Source organism: Lynx canadensis, chromosome B2, assembly GCF_007474595.2.
Source record: "Lynx canadensis isolate LIC74 chromosome B2, mLynCan4.pri.v2, whole genome shotgun sequence".
NCBI classification, from domain to species: Eukaryota; Metazoa; Chordata; class Mammalia; order Carnivora; family Felidae; genus Lynx; species Lynx canadensis.
Window position 1 is genome coordinate 68677270 of NC_044307.1, and position 25182 is coordinate 68702451.

The 25182-nt window shown below is 33.8% G+C and overlaps 1 protein-coding gene across 2 annotated transcripts in view; it reads left to right on the top strand.

Moving 5' to 3' along the window:
• SENP6 (SUMO specific peptidase 6) overlaps positions 1-25182 on the top strand; it is a 117079-nt gene that overhangs the window by 78640 nt on the left and 13257 nt on the right. For both annotated transcript variants that reach the window (XM_030315860.1, XM_030315861.1), the window contains 9 exons: positions 268-438; positions 5689-5722; positions 6130-6324; positions 7263-7489; positions 8812-8921; positions 9306-9422; positions 20560-20682; positions 21830-21922; positions 24547-24974. In XM_030315860.1, coding sequence (XP_030171720.1) covers positions 268-438; positions 5689-5722; positions 6130-6324; positions 7263-7489; positions 8812-8921; positions 9306-9422; positions 20560-20682; positions 21830-21922; positions 24547-24974 — 1498 coding nt within the window. The remainder of the gene's footprint in view (positions 1-267; positions 439-5688; positions 5723-6129; positions 6325-7262; positions 7490-8811; positions 8922-9305; positions 9423-20559; positions 20683-21829; positions 21923-24546; positions 24975-25182) is intronic.

Sequence of the window (25182 nt, forward strand, 5' to 3'; positions counted from 1 at the left end):
TCTGATTTCCCAAAGTACATTCTTGGTGCTATGCTATTACTGTAATTTCAAGTAATGACTAGGTGTAAAGTATAGTATAGCTGGACAAAATAAGAAGGATTTCTGTTATATGAAATCAATAAATATTTACATCCTCTGTTGAAGTAAAATTAGTCTTTAATATTTTGATAATTATGTTTTTTATGTTGGGTCTTCTTTGCATATTCGGCTTAGTTTCAACCTTGTTTTAGTTGCTTATAAAGTGAAAACATTTTTTTTCTTTTTCAGTTTGGTAATTCTATTGTCAACACACCTCTAAAACGTCGTAAAGTGACGTCTCAAGAAACTTTAGTTGATCCTGTATCTTTAAGCTGCCAAAGTTCCTTTGACAGTGTCATTTTAAACTGTCGAAGTATACGAGTAGGAACACTCTTCCGACTATTAATAGAACCTGTAATTGTAAGTACATTCTTAAGCTTTTTACTGTATCAGTTATAATTTTCAAAATTACATGGCTAAGGCTAATATATAATATTTTAAAACTTATAAATTAAAATATTTAATAGAATATTAAAAATTATTTCAAGATTTCAAATTGCTTTAAGAGTATATAGACAATTATAAATAGTTCCTTACAGTAAAAATCGTTGGATAAAAAATTCTAATGTAATGTTCAAGGTAGTGACATATCCATCATAAGAAGATACTTACTCTCACTGAGTTAGAAAACTAATACGTTACTGTTTTATTCTCATGCCAGCTCAGTGCGTGAAGAGAGTATTTTAAAGAATGATAATGAGAGAAAGATGAATCCAAAAACTTTGGGGTCTGTAGAAAAATGTCTTGCAACATTAAGACTCCTAGAAATAGATTATTGGAATACAGTCACCACACAAGAGGCACTGTGCTTTTGGACTAGTTCAGTGTCCAGGAAGCCCAAAGGACTTTCTGTAGTTCCTTTATCTTACTTGTCATCCATGTTATTCTGCTGACACCAATTTAATTCAAATGTTTATTTTGCATTTGAAATTTTAATATAATTTTAATATAATATAACCAGCTTTCTTAGTCATCATTTTTCTTCTTCCTAATGTATTCTGTACATTATTGGTAAATTAATCTTTGTTTAGCACTACACTTAGTTTGTAAGCTTTTATTTTATGATTGCTTAACTTGGCATCCCCAACTGTCTGTTTTCATCTATTGTTTGAAGCCTGGTCCCCTATTATTGTTCTTTAGACATAAAGTAATGTCTTTAAGAAAACACATTATGCCACATAAGGAAAGTTAAAACGTAGTTATACTGTTGCTATTTAAATTATGGTAAGTAATAGCTATTTATTTTCTAGGATTCATAGTTTCAGGATACAATATGGCCAAATATGGCCAAAAAGAAAAAATATATATAGGTTAGTATAGGAGAAAATGATATATGGACTTGATTTCTTATCAGAGCAAAACGGTATGTGAAACCTAAATTTTTTTTTTTAATTTTTAATTTTTGTTTTTTTACTGGGGGGGTGCAAATGGGGGAGGGGCAGAGAGAGAGATTGGGATGAAGAGAATCACAACCCGACTCTATGCTATTAGCATAGAGCCCAATGCAGGGTGGGAACTGTGAGGGCATGACCTGAGCCACAATCAAGAGTCAGACACTTAACTGACTGGGCTACCCAGACATCCTGTGTTTTTTTGGTTGTTTGCTTGGTTGGTTGGTTTTTTTGTTTTGTTTTGTTTTGTATTTTTTAATCAAAAAACTCCAGCTTCTCACCATTTAAAAACTAGAAGTACTCCAGAGATTTAAAGCAAATTATATATAGACTAGACAATCCATTATTACCCAATAACATTGTAACATATGTCAAGGTTGTCAAGGATTTATGAAATTTGTGTTTTGTTACAAGTCTTCATAGGACAGATTATCTTTCCTGGTTTCTGTCAGTTAACAAAAGTGTCATTCTAAGTCAAAATAGCTCAAAAATTCTCAGGGGCACTCTATAGGTTTTCTGGCTTTTTCCCACATTGACACCGTTAATCAGAACTTTACACGATGATAATTAAGGCTTTGCTGGCATTTTAGATATTTAGTTGAAAGGTGCACATTTGGTCTCAAGGCTAGCTATCAAGAACTACATTCGGGGGCCTGGCTGACTCAGTCAGTAGAGCATGCAATTCTTGATCTTGAGGTTGTGAGTTTGAGCCCCACATTGAGCATAGAGATTACTTTAAAAAAAACCTACATAACATCAAAATCAGAATGAAAAAATTTTTTATATGAAAATTATAGGTTAGTGTATATATGATTTAGTGAAGAAAATTAACTTCATGGATTTACTTTAAGAAGTAAAAGGCAGTATATGTACTATAGAATGTATTCACACAGATAATTTTTCTTTAAATGCTTAAGTGAAATATTTCAACCAAAAAGTTGTGCTTATAATGTGGAATTTTGCAACTGTGGTGTTAACTTTCCTTGTACCATGGGATTCTTCCAAAGAACATTCTTTAATGAAAGATAATTAATCTGTAATTTCTTCAGATAATATATTAAAGATGATTTGACATTTTCTTCTTGAATATAACTGCCTTGTGTTTTATAGTGAAGTGATTTATCTTCCATGTCATCATTAATCTCAGAAACAGATTTTAAATGTTTTATTGTTTTAAATATTTTATGAAATCTCATTTATTATTGGATAATTTAATTACTTTAATTTCATTCAGTGTAAGAATTGATACTATCTAGAAGTTCCACTTTTAAATCTTTATATTATCTTATTTTTAAGTAATCTGTCTATGCCCATTGTGGGGTTTGAACTCAAAACGCTGAGATCAAGAGTCACATGCTCGGGGTGCCTGGGTGGCTTAGTTGGTTAAGCATCCAGCTTCATCTCAGGTCATGATCTCACTGTTTGTGGGTTCGAGCCCCATGTCGGGGCTGAGAGCCTGGATCCTGCTGAGAGCCTGTATCCTGCTTCGGATTCTGTCTCCCTCTCTCTCTGCCCCTCCCCTGCTTGCTCTCTCTCTCTCTGTCTCTCAAAAATAAAAATATTTTTTTAATTAAAAAAAAAGAGTCACATGCTCTACCAACTGAGACAGCCGGACACCCCTAGAAGTGCCAATTTTATTTAAAAGTAAATACTTTTAATTTACAGGAAAATGGCTTACATTATTAGGAATAGCATTTATACCCAAATATAATACAATCCCTCTTTTTTCCAATGAGAAGATATAAAATTTAAGGTTTTCAGCTACCTTAAATTTAGAAACTCTTGGATATGATGGTGAGAAAGCGAAGTGTCTACTTGTAATTTAGTTACATACAAGTTTTTTTTTTTTTCAACGTTTATTTATTTTTGGGACAGAGAGAGACAGAGCATGAACGGGGGAGGGGCAGAGAGAGAGGGAGACACAGAATCGGAAACAGGCTCCAGGCTCTGAGCCATCAGCCCAGAGCCTGACGCGGGGCTCGAACTCACGGACGGCGAGATCGTGACCTGGCTGAAGTCGGACGCTTAACCGACTGCGCCACCCAGGTGCCCCACTTACAAGTTTTTAAATGACAGATACTTAGATATGCTTCTTTCTATTCTTATATCTCATACAGCAATTTTATTCAAATGCTTCCACATTAGTGTTTATGTCATCCTTATTGCCACTTTTTGAATCATCTAACATACTTTTTAAAGCATGTAACTTCAGCTTCTATGTATGTTGTAATGTTTCCCTAGCTACAAGTAAGCATTCTTGGTGTCCCCATTTATCATATTATCTACAGGCATAGTCTTTAGAAGGTATGTTTAGTAACATTCTAGACTTAGTAATTATTGTAATAATTACTGAATTTATTTTATATCTCTTTGCTTCCTTTTCTTCATTGTGAAAATTTTATTTACTTTTTAAAAATGTTTATTCTGAAAGAGAGAGGGAGAATGAGAGCAAGAATTCCAAGCAGGCCCCATGCCATCAGTGCAGAGCCCTATGTGGGGCTTGATCTCATTATCTGTGAGATCATGACCTGAGCCAAAGTCAAAAGTCGAACAGTTAACCAACTGAGCCACTCAGGAGCCCCTACATTGTGAAAATTTTTAAACAAAAGAGTTGAAATAATTTTACAGTGAATGCTCATAAAACTCCCAGCTAGATTCTGCCATGAGCATTTTACTAATAAACTTGCTTTTAATGTACCTGTTTGTTCTTTGGTATATCAATCCAACCTACTTATTTTTAAGTAGGCTCCACACCAAATGTGGGGCTTGAACTCATGACCCTCAGATCAAGAGTTGCATATTCTACCAACTGAGCCAGGTGTCCTCTAACTTATTTTTAAATGCATTTTGAGGTTCTTGTCTGCCTTTTGCATTCTCTTAATGGTAACACAGAAAATGAGTAGGATATATTGACTTAATATGTCTTCTCCATGTTAAAATTATTAGCAAATCGCCTTTTTAAAATTTTTTTTTCAACGTTTTTTATTTATTTTTGGGACAGAGAGAGACAGAGCATGAACGGGGGAGGGGCAGAGAGAGAGGGAGACACAGAATCGGAAACAGGCTCCAGGCTCTGAGCCATCAGCCCAGAGCCCGACGCGGGGCTCGAACTCACGGACCGCGAGATCGTGACCTGGCTGAAGTCGGACGCTTAACCGACTGCGCCACCCAGGCGCCCCGCAAATCGCCTTTTTATAAGTACCAATAATAACTGATTGAGGCAGAATTTTCAATGGAATGTAAAACCATTGGCGGAAAGGTTATTAGGGAACAAGATATTCACAAGCTTTCAAGTATCTCTCCACAGGTTACTATTTAATTACTGAGGGAAAAATAGTATCTTTACAGTGGAAAACCTGACACACCTTTGCTAAGTGATTAAGCTTGTTATTAGTACAGCCTGACATCCTGTGCCTTCCAGTGTGATGTCGTAGGAGGTATAAGACATTACCTGTGTGCTAAATTTGCTGGAAATGTGTGGCCTGAATTTTAAATTGAAGAAACACAAGTTCAAGATGTTGTACATTTTGTAGAACCTAGCCTGGATTCTTCAAAGGTCATGTCATGAGGAACAGAGGGGGACATATTTCTGGTCTAGACCAAGTTAGACAAAAGAAACAAATGTAACCTTGACAGAATTATGGCTTGGGGAAGGTAAAACACAATAAAGGAAAATTTGGAACAGTTGGGGAAATTGGAGTAAGAAGTACATGTTGGATGGAATTAATCGTGATTTTCTTAGGTGTAGTAATGCTGTTTTGGTTGTATAGGAGAATGTCCTTGTTCTTGGGAGATACATGCTGAATGACTTAGGGAATGTCATGATGTCCTCTGCTTGTTTTATGCTGGTTTAGCAAAAGGAAGTGTATATGCATAGAAAGAGTGATGGGGAGTAGTTGTGGCAAAATTTTAACAGTTGGTGAATCTAGGTAAAGGGTATTCAGGTGTTCATTGTAATGTTCTGTCAATATCTCTTTGAGGTTCTAAGAAATATAAACCAATATAAGAAATGTTCTAAGTATTTGAATAAAAAGGTGAAGCTTGCCTTTCTGAAGGAAAATTTGGAATGGGGGGGAGATCTCATATTTAAGTACATGGTAGATGGTTTTGTTTTTCTGCCTTCTATAGTCTAAGTCTCAAATAACAATACGACACTTAGGATATTTGTAGCAAAATCTTTGTAAGTTTATGATTGATACTAATTTATCTTACTTTTTAGTTTTGTTTAGATTTTATCAAGATACAGCTAGAAGGTAAGCTATTTTGTGTCTTTTTAGTCACTATAGCTTTGTTTACAATAAAACACTTTACAAGAATAAAATATTAAATGATATTCATAGAATTCATGAAGATGAATTCATTTTTACATGTTTTCTGGACAAAGGGCATGTATCTTAATAGTGTAATTTAATTCTCTAACATTATAAAGCCCGTGTTTAATTTTGTAAGTATACTTCATTAGAATCCTCTTTTCATTTAAAAAAAAAAATGTAGAAGCTTCTTTAAGATAGTTATAAAGATTTTTCATTTCCCACTACAGTTACTGTTTATAGAGCGTAGCAAATATGTGGTTAACTTTAAACTTGTATTTCTTCACAGTTTCCTCCATTCTTGATTTTTAGAATTAATTCCTTTTCTATTTCCATTTATTTTCCTCCAGAACCAGAAAATGATCCTGTAGGGATTACTTTAAATACCTCTGATCTAACTAAATGTGAATGGTGTAATGTCCGAAAATTACCAGTTGTATTTCTTCAGACAATACCAGCAGTTTATCAAAAGCTGAGCATGCAACTGCAAATGAATATGGAAGATAAAGTTTGGAATGATTCTAAGGGAATAAATAAATTAACAAGTAAGTTTTGTGGAACACATTAAAATAATACAGTGTGAGTGCACTTGAATAGATGTCCTATCTACAGTCCTTACAGTGATCTCGAAATATCTATATAGTCTCCCATTTTATAAATGACGAAAAAAGCCCACAGAAAGTGGAAGTTCTAAAGATAATACCCAGGTTTACCCATTTAGAAGGTTTTCAAAACGAGTTAAAACTCAAAAAAGATCTGCATTCCTTATTTTAAAACTATAATCGGAGTAAAATGAAAAAGAAAATTAATGCGCTAGAAGGAGTGCTAAGTGTAAATCAACCATATAATTCTGGAATCTTTGAAACAGCCTGAGTAGGAAGTTTGTGGCTTCTTAGAATGAGTCTTCATCCTCTACAATAATAGATGTAGTTCTCCAGTTTGTATCCCTTCACCTCTGACGTTTATGACATAGGATGACTAATTGTAAGGTAAATACTTTTCAGCAGTAATTGCTGCTTCAGCTTAATGATGAAAATTGATAGTTACTATTAAAGCTGTAAGAATTGGCATATTAGTGAATAGTAGTTTTTGCAATTAAATTCTCTAGAGCTACTAATAGTGCACCTGGCAATTTGTGTTTTACAAAAATGTTAATTAAAATATATTTAAAACTATAAATATATTTGGATTCTATTAGACGAGGTAAATTAATACATCCATGAACAGGTTTGTTCTTATGCTTCCTGCTAGGGTAATGTGTCCTAGTTCCTTTTTCTTAATAACTTTTAGGTGACATTGTTAGATGACACCGTTACTGGTCTTTATTCCAGTATTTATTATACATCCACTGTATACCAAACTATTTTAAACATATGTACCAGGATTTCTAGTGATATCCTTGGAAATAACTAGCTGTTACTCTTTTTTTAATATCTATCTACCTATCTTTTTCTTTTAGACTTAAAGTTATTTTTTTTTTCAGATTTGGAAGAACAATACATAATTTTAATATTTCAAAATGGCCTTGATCCTCAGGCAAATATGGTATTTGAAAGTATCATTACCGACATTGGTATAAAGAATAATGTGTCCAATTTTTTTGCGAAAATTCCCTTTGAAGAAGCCAATAGCAGACTTGTTGCCTGTACAAGAACCTATGAAGAGAGCATCAAAGGAAGTTGTGGGCAAAAAGAAAACAAAATTAAAAATGTAATTATGTTTTTTAGTTTTTTAATGTAATTTTAAATAATGCCTAGCTTTAAAGGGAAATATTGGAGTTAGATCTTTTTAATTCCATTTCAGAATTATTTGCTTTTATATGTGATTCATAAACTATCTTGTGTCAGAAAATTAATGGTGGGTAGGTGACTTGGGACACAAATAGTACTTGGTACAGGTCTCAAAAGCATTTTTTTAGTTCTTTCCACATTGCATTATCTTTTCATCTTGTCTTTTTCTCTTATCCTGTTTTCTTTTTACCCCAGTCTAAACATACATGTTCATACTGCTACATTCAAATTAATCGTTACTCTTAAATTTGCTAGTGGTTCCTAGTGATGTATTGGATTCAGTACAAATAAAGGAATTTTGGTCCTTGATGTACATTTATATGTACCATGTGTACACATAGTTGAAAATTTGAGAACCAAAGAATACATATCATTTGATTGTGACTGTCAACATATATATCCAATTCTAGAATAACTAATCATACAGTAGGTAACTCTAAGGCCACCTGAAACAAAGGCTGTGTACTATAATACATAGTATAATGTTACATAATAAAAATTTGTCTCCTTATCATGCAACTGAATTTTGCCAACTTAATTTATTAGAAATACTTAAAATCTTCCAACCTGCCTACAAATTGGAAATAGGGCTATCCAAGGCACAATCTTGGTGAAGCTGAGTAAGGTCTCACCAGAGAAGAGCTATTCACACAGTAAGTGGGTTGAGGAAAAGAACAGAAGGAAGAGGAACCATTCCCCTTCTTTTGTAAAACTTGCTATAAGAGATTGTTAATGAGGAAGAAAAAAGCAACTGGAGCTGTAAGGCAGCTGCAATAGAATAAAATTTCAATGCAGGGTCTTTCTTTGTTTTTTTGTTTCTTTCTTTGTTATTTTGGAGAACTAAAGCTCATTGGACTGCGTTCCCTGAACCTCTCCTCCCATATCCCATGGATTGCCTAGCCATTGAACTTAGATAGACCTCCACTCTCAGAAGAAAAAACCACTATATTTGTTCTTTCGATTTACAAACATAATCTAAATAAGGATGATAGGGATCTTAGATAAGATACCATAAAACCTTTGTTACAAAAATTGGAAGCATATCACTGTTCTTGAAACTACACATACAAAGAATGTGGACCATAGTTTTGCCTGTTTCTTTTTAAAGTCATGTATACTTTTTAAATTCATATTTGTAATTTTCTTTAATTGAAAAGTATTCTTGTCTTGTGCTTGCTTTTTTTTTTAGTGAAAAATTTCTCAGTTGACTTTGTAAACTGGTAATTTAATTTCCTTTACTAGGTGTCCCTTGAATCTAAAATACAACTTAAAAACAAACAAGAATTCCAGTTCTTTGATGATGAGGAAGAAACTGGAGAGAATCATACCATCTTCATGGGCCCCGTAGAAAAGTGAGAGTATTCATTTATGTTTGCAGTGCTTTTAAATTTCTTTTCCGTTTTATTAAATTTCAATTCTGGGGGTGCCTGGGTGGCGCAGTCGGTTAAGCGTCCGACTTCAGCCAGGTCACGATCTCGCGGTCCGGGAGTTCGAGCCCCGCGTCAGGCTCTGGGCTGATGGCTCGGAGCCTGGAGCCTGTTTCCGATTCTGTGTCTCCCTCTCTCTCTGCCCCTCCCCCGTTCATGCTCTGTCTCTCTCTGTCCCAAAAATAAATAAACGTTGAAAAAAAAAATTTAAAAAAAAAAAAATTTCAATTCTGTACATACACACACACACACACACACACACACACACTTGTGGTTTTTGCTTGTGTTTTTTTGTTTATTTTGTTACAGATTGATAGTATATCCACCACCTCCAGCTAAGGGAGGCATCTCCGTTACTAATGAGGACCTACACTGTCTAAGTGAAGGAGAATTTTTAAATGATGTTATTATAGACTTTTATTTGAAGTAAGTTAATTTTCTTTCTTTTAGCACATTTTTAACATTCTATAATGTATATCTTTGTTTTCTAGAGTCAAAACTTTTTAATTTTTTTATTCTATCACTACCACTTATGTGACATTTGGGAAATTATTTAATGTCCCTACCTATGTGTTTTCTCATTTAAAAAATGAAAATAATATCTAAAAGGGTATGAGAATTAAATAATACATGTCAAGCACTAGGAAAATACTTGGCAAATACAACATGTTCATAAATGCTAGATTATTATGTTGTTATTGTTATACTGCCTCAAGCCTTTTAAAAAATGGTTACTACCCTAGGTTAGGTAATAAATTATTGTGTAAGCACAAAAGTATGATTTTTTACTTGGTATTTCATCAAGTGCCAGCTATGAACCACGTACTGTGTTAGAAGTTTATGGTTTTGTAGGGAGCAGAAAAAGGGATTCAAGCTTTGACAGAAGCATTAACATGGTATAGATATAGCAGCAAAAGAATGTTTCATTCTCTTCATGGGTACAGAAATAGGAAGGACCAAGAAGCTTTCCTGGAAGAGCTTATATCATGACCCAGTATACACATGCTTAATACATGTGTGTGCAGTGTTTCTGTATGTTTAAGTTTATATGTGTTCAGTGGTTTGTGATATAAAATGAGTGTGTATATGAAACAAAACAGAACTTACCTATCAGTATGTCTAGCACTTGCCAATATTTTCTAGTTTATTCAGGGCACCTGGGTGGCTCAGTCAGTTAAGCATCAGACTCTTGATTTTGGCTTAGGTAGTGATCTCACGGTTCTTGAGTTCGAGCCCCCAAGTCAGGCTCTCAAAATAAATAAATAAACTTAAAAATATATTTCTTTCTAGTTCATTCAAATGTATTTCATAAAACAATATTTTTTTAAAGAACTGGTTGTTGAAAGCTGCTGAATTGATATTATAGCTTACTAATGGTTGCACTCAACAGTTTGGGAAAAGAAAACATTGTTATAAAGAGTGAAAGGTTTGATCAGAGAAATGTTTGATATTATAATTGAGCTTTCTTAAGATCATTTTGACAAGAATGTTCATTGTGGGTGTGTAGTTGAGAGATGACTTAAGGAAATTAATTAAGGTGATATAAGAAACCTGATTAAGTCATTTTATTTGGAGTGAAGAGGAAATAAATGTTTTTTAGGAGGTAGAGTTGTTTAGCAACTGATTGAATGGATATGAAGAAAGAGAGGAATGGATGGCAGATAACTCCTCGCTTTCTAACTACTGAGACCTGCCTAAATGATTTTGTCACTACCTGTGAGGCAGTGAATGCAAAAACAGAACAGGTTTGGATGGAGGACAGGATGAGTTCCTTTTAGATGTCTTTAATAACAACAGAAGGGACAGTGCCAATAAGCAGTTGAACATATGGTTCTGGAAGTCATTTGAGTTCTTGCTTGGAGGCATAGAGAGTTAGGAGGTTTTATTTTGCAAGTGGTAATTTAATTATGAGAATGGGTGAAATTGCTTAGGAAGAAATACAGAATGAGGAAAAGAGCTACAAGAACAGAATCTGGAAAGTTAAAGAGAGACAGGGAAGAAAGAGATTCTCTTGACTAAATTTTGAAGGATCTGATAGGTAAGAAGAAAAGTCTAGAGAGGGTTATGTCATGAAGTTGAAAGGAAGTGAAAGCTTTAAATAAAGAGGATACATTTAATGTCAGTACAGCAGAGGTCAAGGTAGATAAGGGCTAAAAGTAACTTTAAGGTTATAGTGACCCTGAGCTAGATCGGGGTCAAATGTAGAGCTGGACTTGTACCTGGTCCCTGGGGAATAATGAGATACTCTATTCTCTCCCTCTCTAGCAGAGGTGGTATCAATGGAGTCCTAGTGGGGAGCCTTCCATCCCTATTTACTATTAACATTGAGCCCCTCCACCTCTCATAACAATGGTGGCCTAGTAGAGAACCTGAACTTCACCTACACCTAGTGGTAATGAGATAGCACCCACCGCATCCACTGGAAGGCGGTGCCAGGGGAGGCCTGCTAAAGCACAAGAACTAAATCAGATCTAGAGTCCTCTAATATTCAAACTGTCCATATTTCACTTGAAAATTACTTATCTCATCAAGAAACAGAGTTCAAACAGAAAAACAGAGAGTAAACACCAAGATGGCACAGATATTAGAATTATGACATGGGCACCTGGGTGACTCAATTGGTTAAGCATCTGACTCTTGGTTTCGGCTCAGATCATGATCTCTCAGTTTGTGGGTTTGAGCCCCATGTCGGGCTGTGCGCTGACAGTGTACAGCCTGCTTGGGATTCTCTGCCCCTCCCCTGTTTTCTTTCTCCCTCTCAAAAATAAATAAACTTAAAAATTATGACAGATTTTAAAGCATCCATTATAAAAATTCTTTAATGAACAATTGTGAACATATGTGAAACTTAGAAAAACATAGATGTAAATGAGGAAGAAATGGAAATTTTAAAACTAAAACTGTAGTAACAAATGAAAACTTTGATAGGCTCAACAGCAAAATAAAGAAGAGAGAGGAAAGAATCAGTGATCTAGAAGATAGAGCATATTACTAACTACATTCAATTTAAATGCACTATTTATTTCAGTTAAAAGACCAAGATCAACAGAGAGTGGATTAAGCACCATAGCCCAACTATGTCCTGTTTACAAAAAAGTGACTTCAAAGATAATAATATATGTAAGTCGAAAGTAAAAGGATGGAAAAAGATATGCCATGCAAATATTAAAGCAGGAGTGAATTATGATATCATTAGAAAAATAAACTTAAGAGGCGCCTGTGTGGCTCAGTCAATTGAGTGTCTGACTCCTGATTTCGGCTTGGGTCATGATCTCATGGTTCTTGGGTTCAAGCCCCGCATCATGCTCTGCACTGACAGTGTGGAGCCTGCTTGGGATTTTGCCTCTTTCTCCTCCACTCTACGCCTCCCCAGCTTATGCGCTTTCTCTCTAGATAAATAAATACATAAATAAACCTTAAAAAAAAAAGAAAGAAAAATAAACTTAAGAACAAAGACAACTACCAGGGCTAGAGAGAGACACTATACAATGATAGGTGAATCTACTAAGAAGACTTAGCAATCCTAAATGGGTGTGTACCATACAACAGAGCTATAAAATATGTGAAATAAAAATAAACTGATCTAAAAAGACAGACAAATCCACAAATAGAGCTGGAGACCTTAATTCCCCCCTATCTACAATTGATAGAACAACTACACAAAACTGACAGTAACGACATTGTCAACCATCAGGATATACTTAACATCAGAGGATAATATTATATTACTATTATGTTAACTATATACCATTTCCAAAAGTACTGTTTTTCCTTTTGAAGATTTAATGGTATTGGAGTATGTTTCGGTAAGTTATAAAATGTATCAGATTTGCTAGCAAGAGAAACTGCCCTAGATTTTAAATGCTTGACTTTGCAGATTAACGTTAGACTCCTGTGACCTCTAACAAATTCATTCGAGTTCAAAGTTCTTCGTAGCTAAGTCAAAAGATGTTATCTCCTACAAATGGCCAACAATGAAAAAATTCTCGATATTATTCATCAGAGAAATACAAGTCACACCCACAATGAGTTACTATCTCATACCCATTTGGATGACTCCTATCAAAGAAAGAAAATAACAAGTGTTGCCAAGTATATGGGCAAATTGGAATCCTTGTGCACTGCTGGTGGGAATGTAAATGGTACAACCACTGAGGAAAACAGTAGGGTGGCTCCTCAGAAATTAAACATAGAACTACCCTGTGATTCATCAGTCCCACTTCTGAGTATATATCCAAAAGAATTGAAAGAATTTGCACACCCATATTCATAGTAGCCAAGAGGGAGAAGCAACTCATATGTCCATTATTGGATGAGTGGATAAACAAAATGTGGTATATAGATACAGTGGAATATTATTCAGTTCTTAAAAGGAAGGAAATCTGTCACATGCTGTAACATGGATGAATCTGGAAGACATTATGCAAAGTGAAATAAGCCAGTCACAAAAACAAGTACTATATGATTCCATCGTATTAGGTGTCTGAAACAGTCAGATTTATACAAAAAGAATATAAATGGTAGTTTTCAGAAGATGAGGGGTGGGGAGGGGAAAGGAATTGTTTAGTGAGTATAGAATTTCTGTTTTGCAAGATAAAGTTCTGGAGATCTGTTTCACAACCATGTAAATCTACTTAACACTGTTGAACTGTACACTTAAAAAATTCTTAAGATTGGGGGGCACCTGGCTCAGCTGATGGAGCATATAACTCTTGATCTTGGGGTTGTAAGTTTGAGTCTCATGTTTAAAAAATTGTTAAGATTGTAAATTTGATGTTACGCATTTTTTATTATAATTTTTAAAAACAGATGTCCTCTCTTAATTCTAATGTATACTAACTTAAGAAACCAAGCCAGAAGTCCTTAAGTCAGTGTGTAGAACAGTACCACTGTTGTTGGATGAAGTGTTGTTCTATGAGTGTCAATTAGGTCATGCTGTTTGATAGTGCTGTTTGGGTCATCTTTGTCCTTACTGATCATCTGCCCACTTCTTCTATCAATTATTCAGAAGGTTGTGGGCCTCCAAGTGTAATAATGGATTTGTCTATTTTTCCTTATGATTTGATTCATGTCTGGCATTTAAGGAACAAAACAAACTGAAAAAAAGAACCCAACCCCGACTTTTAAATACAGGGAACAAACTGGTGGTTGCCAGAGGAGAGGTGGGGGGAGAGGGGGGTGAAATAGATAATAGAGATTAATGATGAACACTAGTGTATAGAATTGTTGAACCATTATGTTGTACACCTATTCATTTTTGCCTTATGTATTTTGAGTATTTGTTGTTAGGTGCATACACATTTATGGGGTTTTTTTTTTTGGAGAATCAACCCTTTGTCCCTCTATATCCTTAATAATCTCCCTGTGCTTAAGCCGTCTTTGTTCAAAATGAATGTAGTTACTCCAGCTTTGTCTTGGTTTTTGTTTACATGGTATATATTTCTTCATCACTTTACTTTTAACATCTATTTATTTTTAAAATAGCTTTTGCTTTTGAAAGCATATAAAGTTGAATGTCTGTGTTTTGTTTACATTTAGTTTATTTCATACATCTATCTTTTTACATTGTGGTAGAGATTTTATAGTATGTGTGTATACTCTTAAATTTTTTACATTTTAGGGGGCCCCTTGACATTTTACATTAGTACTTTAAAACTACATTAAACGTGTATTATCTAAAGGTTCTGCCTTTTCTGATCCAAATCTGCATTCCAAATGGAAATGAAAACCTAACGAAATCCATGGTTTTTAGAAAAATCTGTTGTATTTCTCTCATGACATGTTTGGAAGTGAATTAAAAAGAAACTTTTATCTTAAATTTCACTATATTAAAATAAGTAATTCAGCTGTTACCAGAGCTGTTCATTCTTTTCCATTTCTAACTCTACAAGTAGGAAACGAGCTTTTTTTCACAGTGCTTTTCTTAATAGACAGTATTGTATTAGTTTCAGGTGTACAATATAATGGTTCAGCAATTCTATACATTACTCAGTGCTCATCAAGATAAGTGCACTCTTAATCTCTATTATCTATTTCATCTATCTCCCCAGCCACCTCTCCTGTGGCAACCACCAGTTTGTCCTCTGTATTTAAAAGTATAGGGATGGGTTGTCTATTATTTTCAGTTTGTCTTGTTTCTTAAATGCCATGCATGAGTGAAATCATATGGTATTTGTCTTTCTCTGACTTATTTTACTTAGCATATACCCCCTACATCCATCCATGTTGTTGTATATGGCAGGATCTCATTCTTTTTTGATGGCTCAGTAATAATCCATTGTGTATGTGTGTATGCCACATTTTAATCCATTCATCTGTGGATGACCAGTTGGGTTGTTTCCATGTCTTGGCTATTGTTAAGTAACACTGTGATAAACATAGAGGTACATATGTATTTTCAAATTGGTGATTTCATTTTCTTTGGATAAATACCCAGTAGTGTAATTACTGGGATCATATAGTAATTCTATTTTTAGTTTTTGAGGCACCTCCTACTGTTTTCCACAGTGGCTGCACCAATTTGCATTCCCACCAGTGGTGCATGAGGGTCCCTTTTTTTCCACATTTTCACCAATACTTAATCATTTCTTTTTTTTCTTTCTTTCTTTCTTTTTTTTTTTTTAAATCATCCTGACGGGCATAAGGTGATAACTCATTGTGGTTTTCAGTTGCATTTCCCTGATAATTGATAATGTTGAGCATCTTTTCACGTGTCTGTTGGCTATCTGTATGTCTTTGGGGAAAATGTCTATTCATGCCTTCTGCCCATTTTAATTGGATTGTTGTTGTTTTCCATGTTGAGTTGTAGAAGTTCTTTATATATTTTGAATATTAACCCTTTATTGAATATATCATTTGCAGATATCTTCTCCCATGTAGTAGGTTGCTTTTTTATTTTGTTGATGGTTTCCTTCACTTTGTGAAAGCTTTTTTTTAAATTTTGGTTTAGTCCCAATAGTTTAATTTTGCTTTTGTTTTCCTTGCCTGAGGAATCCTATCTAGAAAAGCATTTCTGTGACGATGTCAAAGAAATTACTGCCTATGTTTTCTTCTAGGATTTTTACAGTTTTCAGATCTCACATTTAGGTCTTTAATCCATTTTGAGTTTATTTTTGTGTATGGTATAAAAAAGTGGTCCAGTTTTAATCTTTTGCATGTAGCCATCCAGTTTTCCTGACACCATTTGTTAAAGAGACTGTCTTTTCCCTGTTGTGTATTCTTGCTTTCTTTATTTTAGATTAATTGACCATGTAAATGTGGGTTTATTTCTGGGCTCTGTATTCTGTTCCATTGATCTCTGTGTTTATTTTTGTGCCAGTGCCATATTGTTTTGATTACTACTACTTTGTAGTAATTCTTGAAATCAGGGATTGTTATACCTCTAGCTTTGTTCTTCTTTTTCGAGGTTGTTTTAGCTATTCTGGGTCTTTTCTGGTCCCATACAAATTTTAGTATTACTTGTTCTACTTATGTAAAAAAAAAAAAATTGCTATTTTGATAGGGCTTATATTAAATCTTCAGATTGGTTTGGGTAGAATGGACATTTTAACAGTATTGATTCTCCAAATCCATGAGCATGTAATCATCTTCAGTTTATTTCATCAGTGTTTTATAGTTCTCAGAGCATGGGTCTTCCACTTATTTGGTTACGTATATTCCTAGGTACTTTATTAATTTCTCTTTCTGCTACTTTATTATTAGTGCAGAGAAATGCAATGGATTTCTGTAGATTAAATTTGTGTCCTGTGACTTAACTGAATTCATCAATCAGTTCTCGTAGTTTCTTGGTGGAGTCTTTAGGGTTTTCTATATATAGTATTATGTCATTTGCAAAAAGTAAATTTTTATTTCTTCCTTAACAATGTGGATGCCTTTTATTTCTTTTTCTTGCCTGATTACTGTGGGTAGGACTTCCAGTACTATATTAAATAAAAGTTTTGAGATTGGACAGTCATCTTGTTCCTAATTGTATGCGAAAAGCTCTGTTTCTCACTATTGAATATGATGTTAACTGTGGGTTTTTCATATATGACTTTTTGTAATGTTGACATATGTTCCCTCTAAACTTTGTTGAGAGTTTTCATTATGAATGGATATTGTACTTTGTGAGATGCTTTTGCTGAATCTATTGAAAAGATCATCTGGTTTTTACCCTTTCCCTTATTAATATGATGTATCATGTTGATTGATTATGAATATTGAACCACCCTTGCATCCCAGGAATTAATCCCACTTGATAATGGTGAATAATGAATTTTTTAAATGTATAATTGGATTTGGTTTGCTAGTATTTTGTTGAGGGCTTGTGCATCTATGTTCATCAGAGATACTGGTCAGTAGTTCTCTTTTTTGGTAGTGTTTTTAGCTGGTTTTGGTATCAGGGTAATGCTGGCCTCGTAGAGTGAATTTGGAAGCTTTCCTTCCACATCTACTTTTTGGAATAGTTTGAGTAGAATAGGTATTAATTTTTCTTTAAAGTTTTGGAAAAACTCACCAGAGAAGCCATCCAGTCCTAGACTTCTGTTTGTTGGGAGATTTTTGATTACTGACTCAATGTCATTGCTAATAATGTGTCTGTTCTAATTTTTTGTTTCTGCTTCAGTTTTAAAAGGTTCTATATTTCTAGGAATTTATCCATTTCTTCTAAGTTGTCAAATTTGTTGGCATACATTTTTTCATAATATTCTCTCATAATCCTTTGTATTTCTGTGGTGTTTGTTATTTCTCCTCCATTTTGATTTTATTTATTTGAGTCTTTTTTTCTTGATGAGTCTGGCTAAAGGATTATCAATTTTGTTTATCTTTTCAGAGAATCAGCTACTAGTTTCATTGACCTGTTCTTTTTTTTTTTTTTTTTTTTTTTGGTCCCTACTTCATTTATGTTTGCTTTAGTCTTTATGATATCCTTCCTTCGACTTGTTTTCAGTTTTGTTTCTTCTTTTTCTAGCTCCTTGAAGTGTGAGGTTAGGTAACTTATTTGAGATTTTTTCTTGCTTCTTAAGTAGGCCCGTATTGCTATAATTATCCCTCTTAGAACAACTTTTGTTGCTTCCCAAAGATTTGTTTGTTTGTTCATTTTTGGAGGGAGAGTGCATGAGTGGGGGAGGGAGTAGGGGGGTAGAGAATCTTAATCAGGCCCCATGCACAACATGGAGCCTGACGTAGGGCTCAATTCCACAACCCTGGGATAATGACCTGAGCAGAAATCAAGAGTCAGATGCTCAACTGGCTGAGCCACCCAGGAGCCCCTGGACTGTTGTGTTTTCATTTTTATTTGTCTCTGTGTAGTTTTGATTTCCCCTTTGATATCTAGGTGATCCATTCATTGTTATTTAGCCTCCATTTATTTGTGACAAACTTAAACTTTGCCATTATTAAAAGAAATAGTATGGTATTGCATCTAGAGAGTGTTAATGAAATGTGGAAAAGAAAATAATTATTTTAGTAAAAACTACCTTCAAAGTCACACAGAGTTGCAGATTAACCTTAAAGTCATCTTTTAATTTAGTGACACAATTTAAAAAGTTATAAAATGATTGTTAGATTGTTCATTTTATGAAGTAAGCAAGCAAACAGCTTTACTATGATATCTGATATTTAAGTGATTTATGCAGTAAAAGAAAAAAATGCACCCAAATCAAAGAAATTCCTACTACTTGGTTGTAATAAACTTGGATTTTCCCTTTTATTCTAAAATAAGTGACATGGGGCACCTGGCTGGCTCAGTCTGTAGCACATGCAACTCTCGATCTTGGGGTCATGAGTTTGAGCCCCACATTGGGCATAGAGCCTATTTTTAAAAAATAAATTTAAAAAAATCATTAAAAAAAATAAGAGACATGGCTCTTCTAATTAATCTGTAGTTCTAATAACGTGTGTAAAAAAAAAAATCCCCAGAATTATATATAGTCAAAGAAATACTTATGGATATATATATCAGATCATAAAGACAAAACTAGGTACTTTTAATTAAAAAGCATAGATTTATTTACATATGAAGTAGAGCATCAGTTTTCTTAAATCGCTTATATCTTTCCTTTTTGAAGTTGAATTATGTGTTTATTCATTTTAATTTTACAAAATAGTCATGTAGTTTAGGGAAGTAAAAGCTGCCTGGTTCATCCATTGTGGTGTAGGTCCTACATTCAGATCTAGTTCAGGACATGTTCTGTTTTGAGTATGTAATTGTAGAATTCAGCAGTTGATATAAATTATGCCATGAGGTAATTTATTGTCTTAGAGTATCTTTTGTGGGCACACACTGAGTTGCCGTAAAGCAAGAAATCTATAAGTTCTATCCTGTTCGTCAGAAGTTGAGCTTTAAAAAAATGTTCAAATATTATGGTAAAAGTGACCAGTCTCAAAGATATGTCCTGTGGGATATTTGCTGTTTCTGTGTAAGATTTTATAAGGCTTTCAGATGCTTTTCATAGTAATAAAATGAATATGGTCATAAGCCTGAATTTGCATAGCTTCTCTGAGGGAGCTTGGAGCATTATCAGTTAATCATAATTTCCTTTTATAATATTAAGGATCACCACTGTTTGTTTTGATATAGACCCATAGAAAAAACAACCAAGCAAGTAAAAATTAGAACCCATGTAAGATCACTTTTAAAAAAGTCATTATTACAATTTCACTTTCGTACAGCTTCTAATTTTTTCTGTCTTTATAAAAAGTAGTCTGTGGTTGGGTCTTCATGTTTTATTAACTGAAGTACTTAAAATAGAAAAAAACAGTTCATAAAAATAACAGCTTTATTGAGAAAAAATGCACATACCATTATAGTACTCACTTAAAATATATATTCAAGGGTGCTTGGCTGACTAAATTGGAAGAGTGTGTGACTCTTGATCTTGGGGTTGTGAGTTTGAACTCCATGTTGGGTGTAGAGATTACTAAAACAATTTAAAAAATATTTAAAATATATATTCACTGGTTTAATATATTCAGACAGTTGTACAGCCATCATAATCAATATTAGAACATTTTCATCCCTCAAATGAACCCCAGTACCCATTAGCATTGAGTCCTCATTTCTCTCCAACCCTACCCCCAACAATAGGCAACCACCAGTCTCCTCTGAAAATTTCATATACATGTAATCATGCAATATGTGGTCCTTTGAGACTAGTGTTGTTCACTCAGTGTATTGTTTTCAAGGCTATTCTGTGTTACAGCATGTATCAATACTTCATTTCTTTTTATTACTAAATATTCTGTTGTGCAGATATATCACATTTTATTTTTCTCTTCTTTGGTTGATGAGCATTTTTGTCATTTCCACTTTTTGACTTTCATAAATATTTCTATGGACGTTCATGAATGTGCCCTTGTTTTAAAAATCATATCTTGCAAATCATAGTTCTATCCTCAAATATCACTTTCATTCCTTGAAAATAATCTATTAATCATTGTCTAGAATATGATGTAAACTTGGCTAATAAATTCTTTCAGTTTTAAGAAATAGAGACAGTGGTGGCTAAATAGATTCTTGACCACTGTTTGTTTCTAATATAAACTGTTAAATTCATTATATTTGTTTCTTGTTTTAATAAAATAGATATTTGGTGCTTGAAAAACTGAAGAAAGAAGAAGCTGACCGAATTCATATATTCAGTTCTTTTTTCTATAAACGCCTTAATCAGAGAGAAAGAAGAAATCTACATGAAACAACTAATCTGTCGTAAGTCAAAATCTGAAAATATTTAATAGATCTGTAGTAAGTCTCTCAAGTTTAATTTAATTTAAAAAGTACTTAATTTATATTGCGGCAATATCTTTTAATTCTGTTGTCAATTCATAGTCCTCTAAAGCCTCAAGAATACCTGGAATTCAATAAAGATTATTGGTCCAATATCTAAATCAGTATTTCCCAAATATGCCTGATAGTTTAAAAAAAAAAATTACTTGGATACTTATTAAATACAGATGGCTTTGTTTTACCCTAGATGTTCCATTCATAATATTTAAGAGAGCAACCTGTGAATCTGTACTTTTTTTTCTTTAGAAGAATTTTTTTTCTTTAATGTTTATTTATTTTGAGAGAGAGCAAAAGAAGGAGAGAAAGAATCTCAAGCGCTAAGAGCACGGAGCCCAAAATGGGGCCAAATCTCATTAACAGTGAGATCATGAACAGAGCCCAAATTAAGAGTCAGGCACTCAACCGACTAAGCCACCCAGGCACCCCGAATCTGTACTTCTAACAAGTTATTTGGATAATTGTGCTCAGACAAGTTAAGGAAATACTGTTCTATATATTAAGCTCCAGTCAGTTTGTTTATAATTCCTTTCCACATACTGATTACGTCCAGCTCTAATATGTACTGATAATTGGTCAAAAGATATATACAGAGTGTCCTAAGTTCTGTCAAATGTCTTGAATTGATGGCTGCTGTGCATATTTCATACTATTTCAGTGATTTCCTAATTTAGATCTTAGAGTTGATGAGAGTGATTGGTTAGACCAATGTTCATAGTCTTTTTTATTTCATCTACCGTAATGCTCACTTTTCCTGCTCTCTTCTCTTCAGGTCATGGTCTGATACACTTCTCAATATAGTTGCTAGTATGTAGTAATATAAATGGTAGCACTGGTTCACCTAGTAAGTAGTAGCGGGAATTAAATAATTCTTGCAGATTCAGTAATGAGCAGTTTCACATCTTCCTGGGTCCATCTGAAATGTTCTGTTTTCTTTTCCCAGCTTGTTAAATCATCTTACACAATTGTTTTCTTTGTTAACATCGTAGCCTTCATAATTTTAAATGGCTACATATAAGCTGAAGCACTGGAAACACTTCAGAAGCTTGATACTTTATCTCTTGTCTTACAGAATACAGCAAAAGCGACATGGGAGAGTAAAAACATGGACCCGGCATGTAGACATTTTTGAGAAGGATTTTATTTTTGTACCCCTTAATGAAGCGTGAGTAAGAATTTTCTTTATGTAAATATGAAAACGTGTTATTTTTAGAAAACGTGTTTATGAGGTGAAGAACTTACTCATTTTAAACTTCTTTCTGAAATTTGTTGTATATATCCATATTATACTGCTTATTTTATGAAAATGCAGTTTTCCAGTGAATCATTTAAGACATTGTATTTTATAAACACTGGCAAGAGGTTTTCCTAATTTTAAAAAGGTTTTATGTGTCCATGTAGAATAACGTCAGTTTTAAAAAGTGGCACTTGTGGTCTACCAAACAGCCTGTGAAAAGGCTTCCTTATAGAGAGTAATGACTAGGTCACATAGAAGATTTTGTATCTTTACTTTAAAAAACACTTTGACTCTTAACCAAAAAAAAGAAAAGATGACTAGATTTATGTAATTTACTTAAATTGAAAACCATGCTGACTACTTGAAGCTGTTTTCTAAATAAATGGAGGTGGTTAAATATTTTCTGTTATTCTCCCACAGTGACCAGAGAGGCATTGATGTGTAGGATCAGAGTGTAGACTTGAGAGTTTTTATATTTCATTTTTCTGTTCTCCTGTGCCTTCCAGCCAAAATCCCCTAGGAATGCACCTGTAGTTGGACAGCTTGGATTTGTTCCTTGCATCAAGGACCACACACCATGGGCAACCATGGAGCCTCTAAGTAAAAGTGTGTTTGAAACAGCCTCTAACACAATTTGGGCTTTGGTTTGGTCATGTGGGGAAAGGTGTAAGGAAGCAGTTGTTTGGGTAAAAAAGTGGCATTTACCCATTTAGCAAAAAGGGGGAGTATTTGGTATTCATTTGGTTGTGCTGTGACCTAGTTTGTCTCTGCTTAGACAAATTGAGAAATGGCCTTGCATTGTCTCAATTTATTATGGTTGTGGAGTAAGTTTGTCTGAAGTTGATATTCAATAAGATTGTTTATGTCTAATAAGCCTAAGTGTGCCAGACTAGCTTCTGAATGTGTTCTCTTTTTTTCTCACTATGAAAAACAAATGCAGTCAGTAGTATAATGAAATTGTTTAAAATCATACGTTAATCATGAGACCTGTGGTTTCTAATGAGTGCAGCCACAGATAGGTATCTGTTTTTTGCTGTTTGGTTTTTAATTTTCCTGGTGGTGGTAGTTTTTTTAAAGTCTGTAAGCTAATCCATCTTAAGTGAAATTGTTCTAGCCTCTTCTCCCACTGGTGATTTAAGGTCAATGTAGCTGCTATTAAAAGGGATCATAAAAGCAAAACCCTGTCTCTTAGAGGTTGAAAATTACCTCAGATGTGTCTGATTCAACCTTATCCTTTCAGCTAGGTGAAGAAAGAATTTTTCTTAGTTTTTAGGTGTACAACAGAAAATTTATGGTTTATATGTATTGTCATACCTAAGAAATGTTAAAAACTATGATGGACTTAGGTTATACCTTTAGGTTGGGAATTAGTATGATACCATATTAATTTTCAAAACACATTTTTTCACATTTAACTTTTCTGACATTGAGATGTGATTTACAGTCAACTATGTCTTGGAGTTAAGGAAGGGAGAAGGATGGTGTGTTGCTCTTTGTACTACGCCAGCCCGATCTAAGTCCCTAGGATACTGAGGATCAATACTTAAGAACAGGGAGAAGCATTCCTCCATCTTGCCTTTATAATGCTGAGGATGAAGCCAGGCTCTGTCACCCTGTTTTTAATGCAATCTGATGAAGAGACATTGTTTCTTAGTATTACCTTGGGGAAACTTAACATTTTGTAAAAATGAGAATGTAGAATAACTTCTATTTATGTCAAGTTAAGCATTTTTCCTCTCAGCAAATACCTATTGAACACCTACTATATGACAAACGCTGTACTCAGCTAATAAGTTCTCTGACATCTATAGCATGTAACACTGTCTAGCAAATGGTAAGTTAATAAAATTCCTTTTTAGATTAATATTAGTCAATGTTAGCTGTATAGCTCTTTACTCATGGCTTATAACCTATTTTTGGAAACTGTGATACCTGAATTCAGCTATATCACGAGCACCCACCTGATAGCTGGAACTCTACTAATATTTGAAGTTTTCTAATAATGCTTAAAGTAGAAAAAAAGACAAAGAATTAGTATTTTCAATAGTAAGCAATTCCTAATCTTATTCTTAAGAAAAACATAGTAAAAGTCTTTTAAAAGCTACATATGTGCAATATTTAGAAAGTGTTCAAAATTATAGTCTAATTAGACTTCTGAAAACATTTTAATCTTGAGGCTAGTTTTCTATCCTTTGACATAAATAGGTCAAGAAACAAAGGTAAATGGAAATGGTGAATTACAGTGATCGGAGTTCTATTTTATTAAGTTGCCTAGAAATAAGAATGAATTTTTCATTCAAAAGAATAAAGATACAAAGGATTGTTTGCAAAATAGAATGCAGGCTACATAATTCTGAACAAAATATGTTATTTTTGAGTAGATATTGCAGTCTATTAGTGACCATATAAAACATAAGAGAATCTTAAAAATTGAACATTCTTAATAAGTTTGTTGGCAAAGGCTTTAGAAAAAATATTTCAATTGATATTGCCAAATATAATAGGCTCTTCTAATAAATAATGTATTCAGTAGTTTCATTTGTTTTTTACAGTGCACACTGGTTTTTGGCTGTTGTTTGTTTCCCTGGTTTGGAAAAACCAAAGTATGAACCTAATCCTCATTACCATGAAAATACAGTCATGCAAAAATGTTCAACTGTAGAGGACAGTTGTATTTCTTCTCCTTCAGCCAGTGAAATGGACAGTTCACAAAATTCTTCTGCCAAGCCTGTAATTAAGAAGATGCTAAACAAAAAACATTGCATAGCTGGAATTGATTCAAGTGCTGAACAGGAAGAAAGTGACCCTCATTCTCGGAGAAACATAGGCAGTATGAAATGTAGTCTGAAAAAAATAAATCATACTGCAAGTGAAAATGAAGAACCGAATAAAGGAGAATCCACATGCCAGAAAGTTGTTGATAGGATTAAAAGCGAAAATGGCCTACAGAATGAATATTTAAATTCTATGCACCATACAGGTATGTTTCTGAATATTTTGAAAGAATGAAGGAATTCAGAATAAACTGGATTTCTTGTACATAGGATTTAAGATTTTAGGGCACACTTTTTTTTTAAAGTCATGTTTATTGACATGACTTGCTTACAATAACATTTGCCCATTTTTAAGTATAGCCCAGTGAGCTTTGATAAATATGTACAGTCATGTATCTCTATAGCAATCAAGAT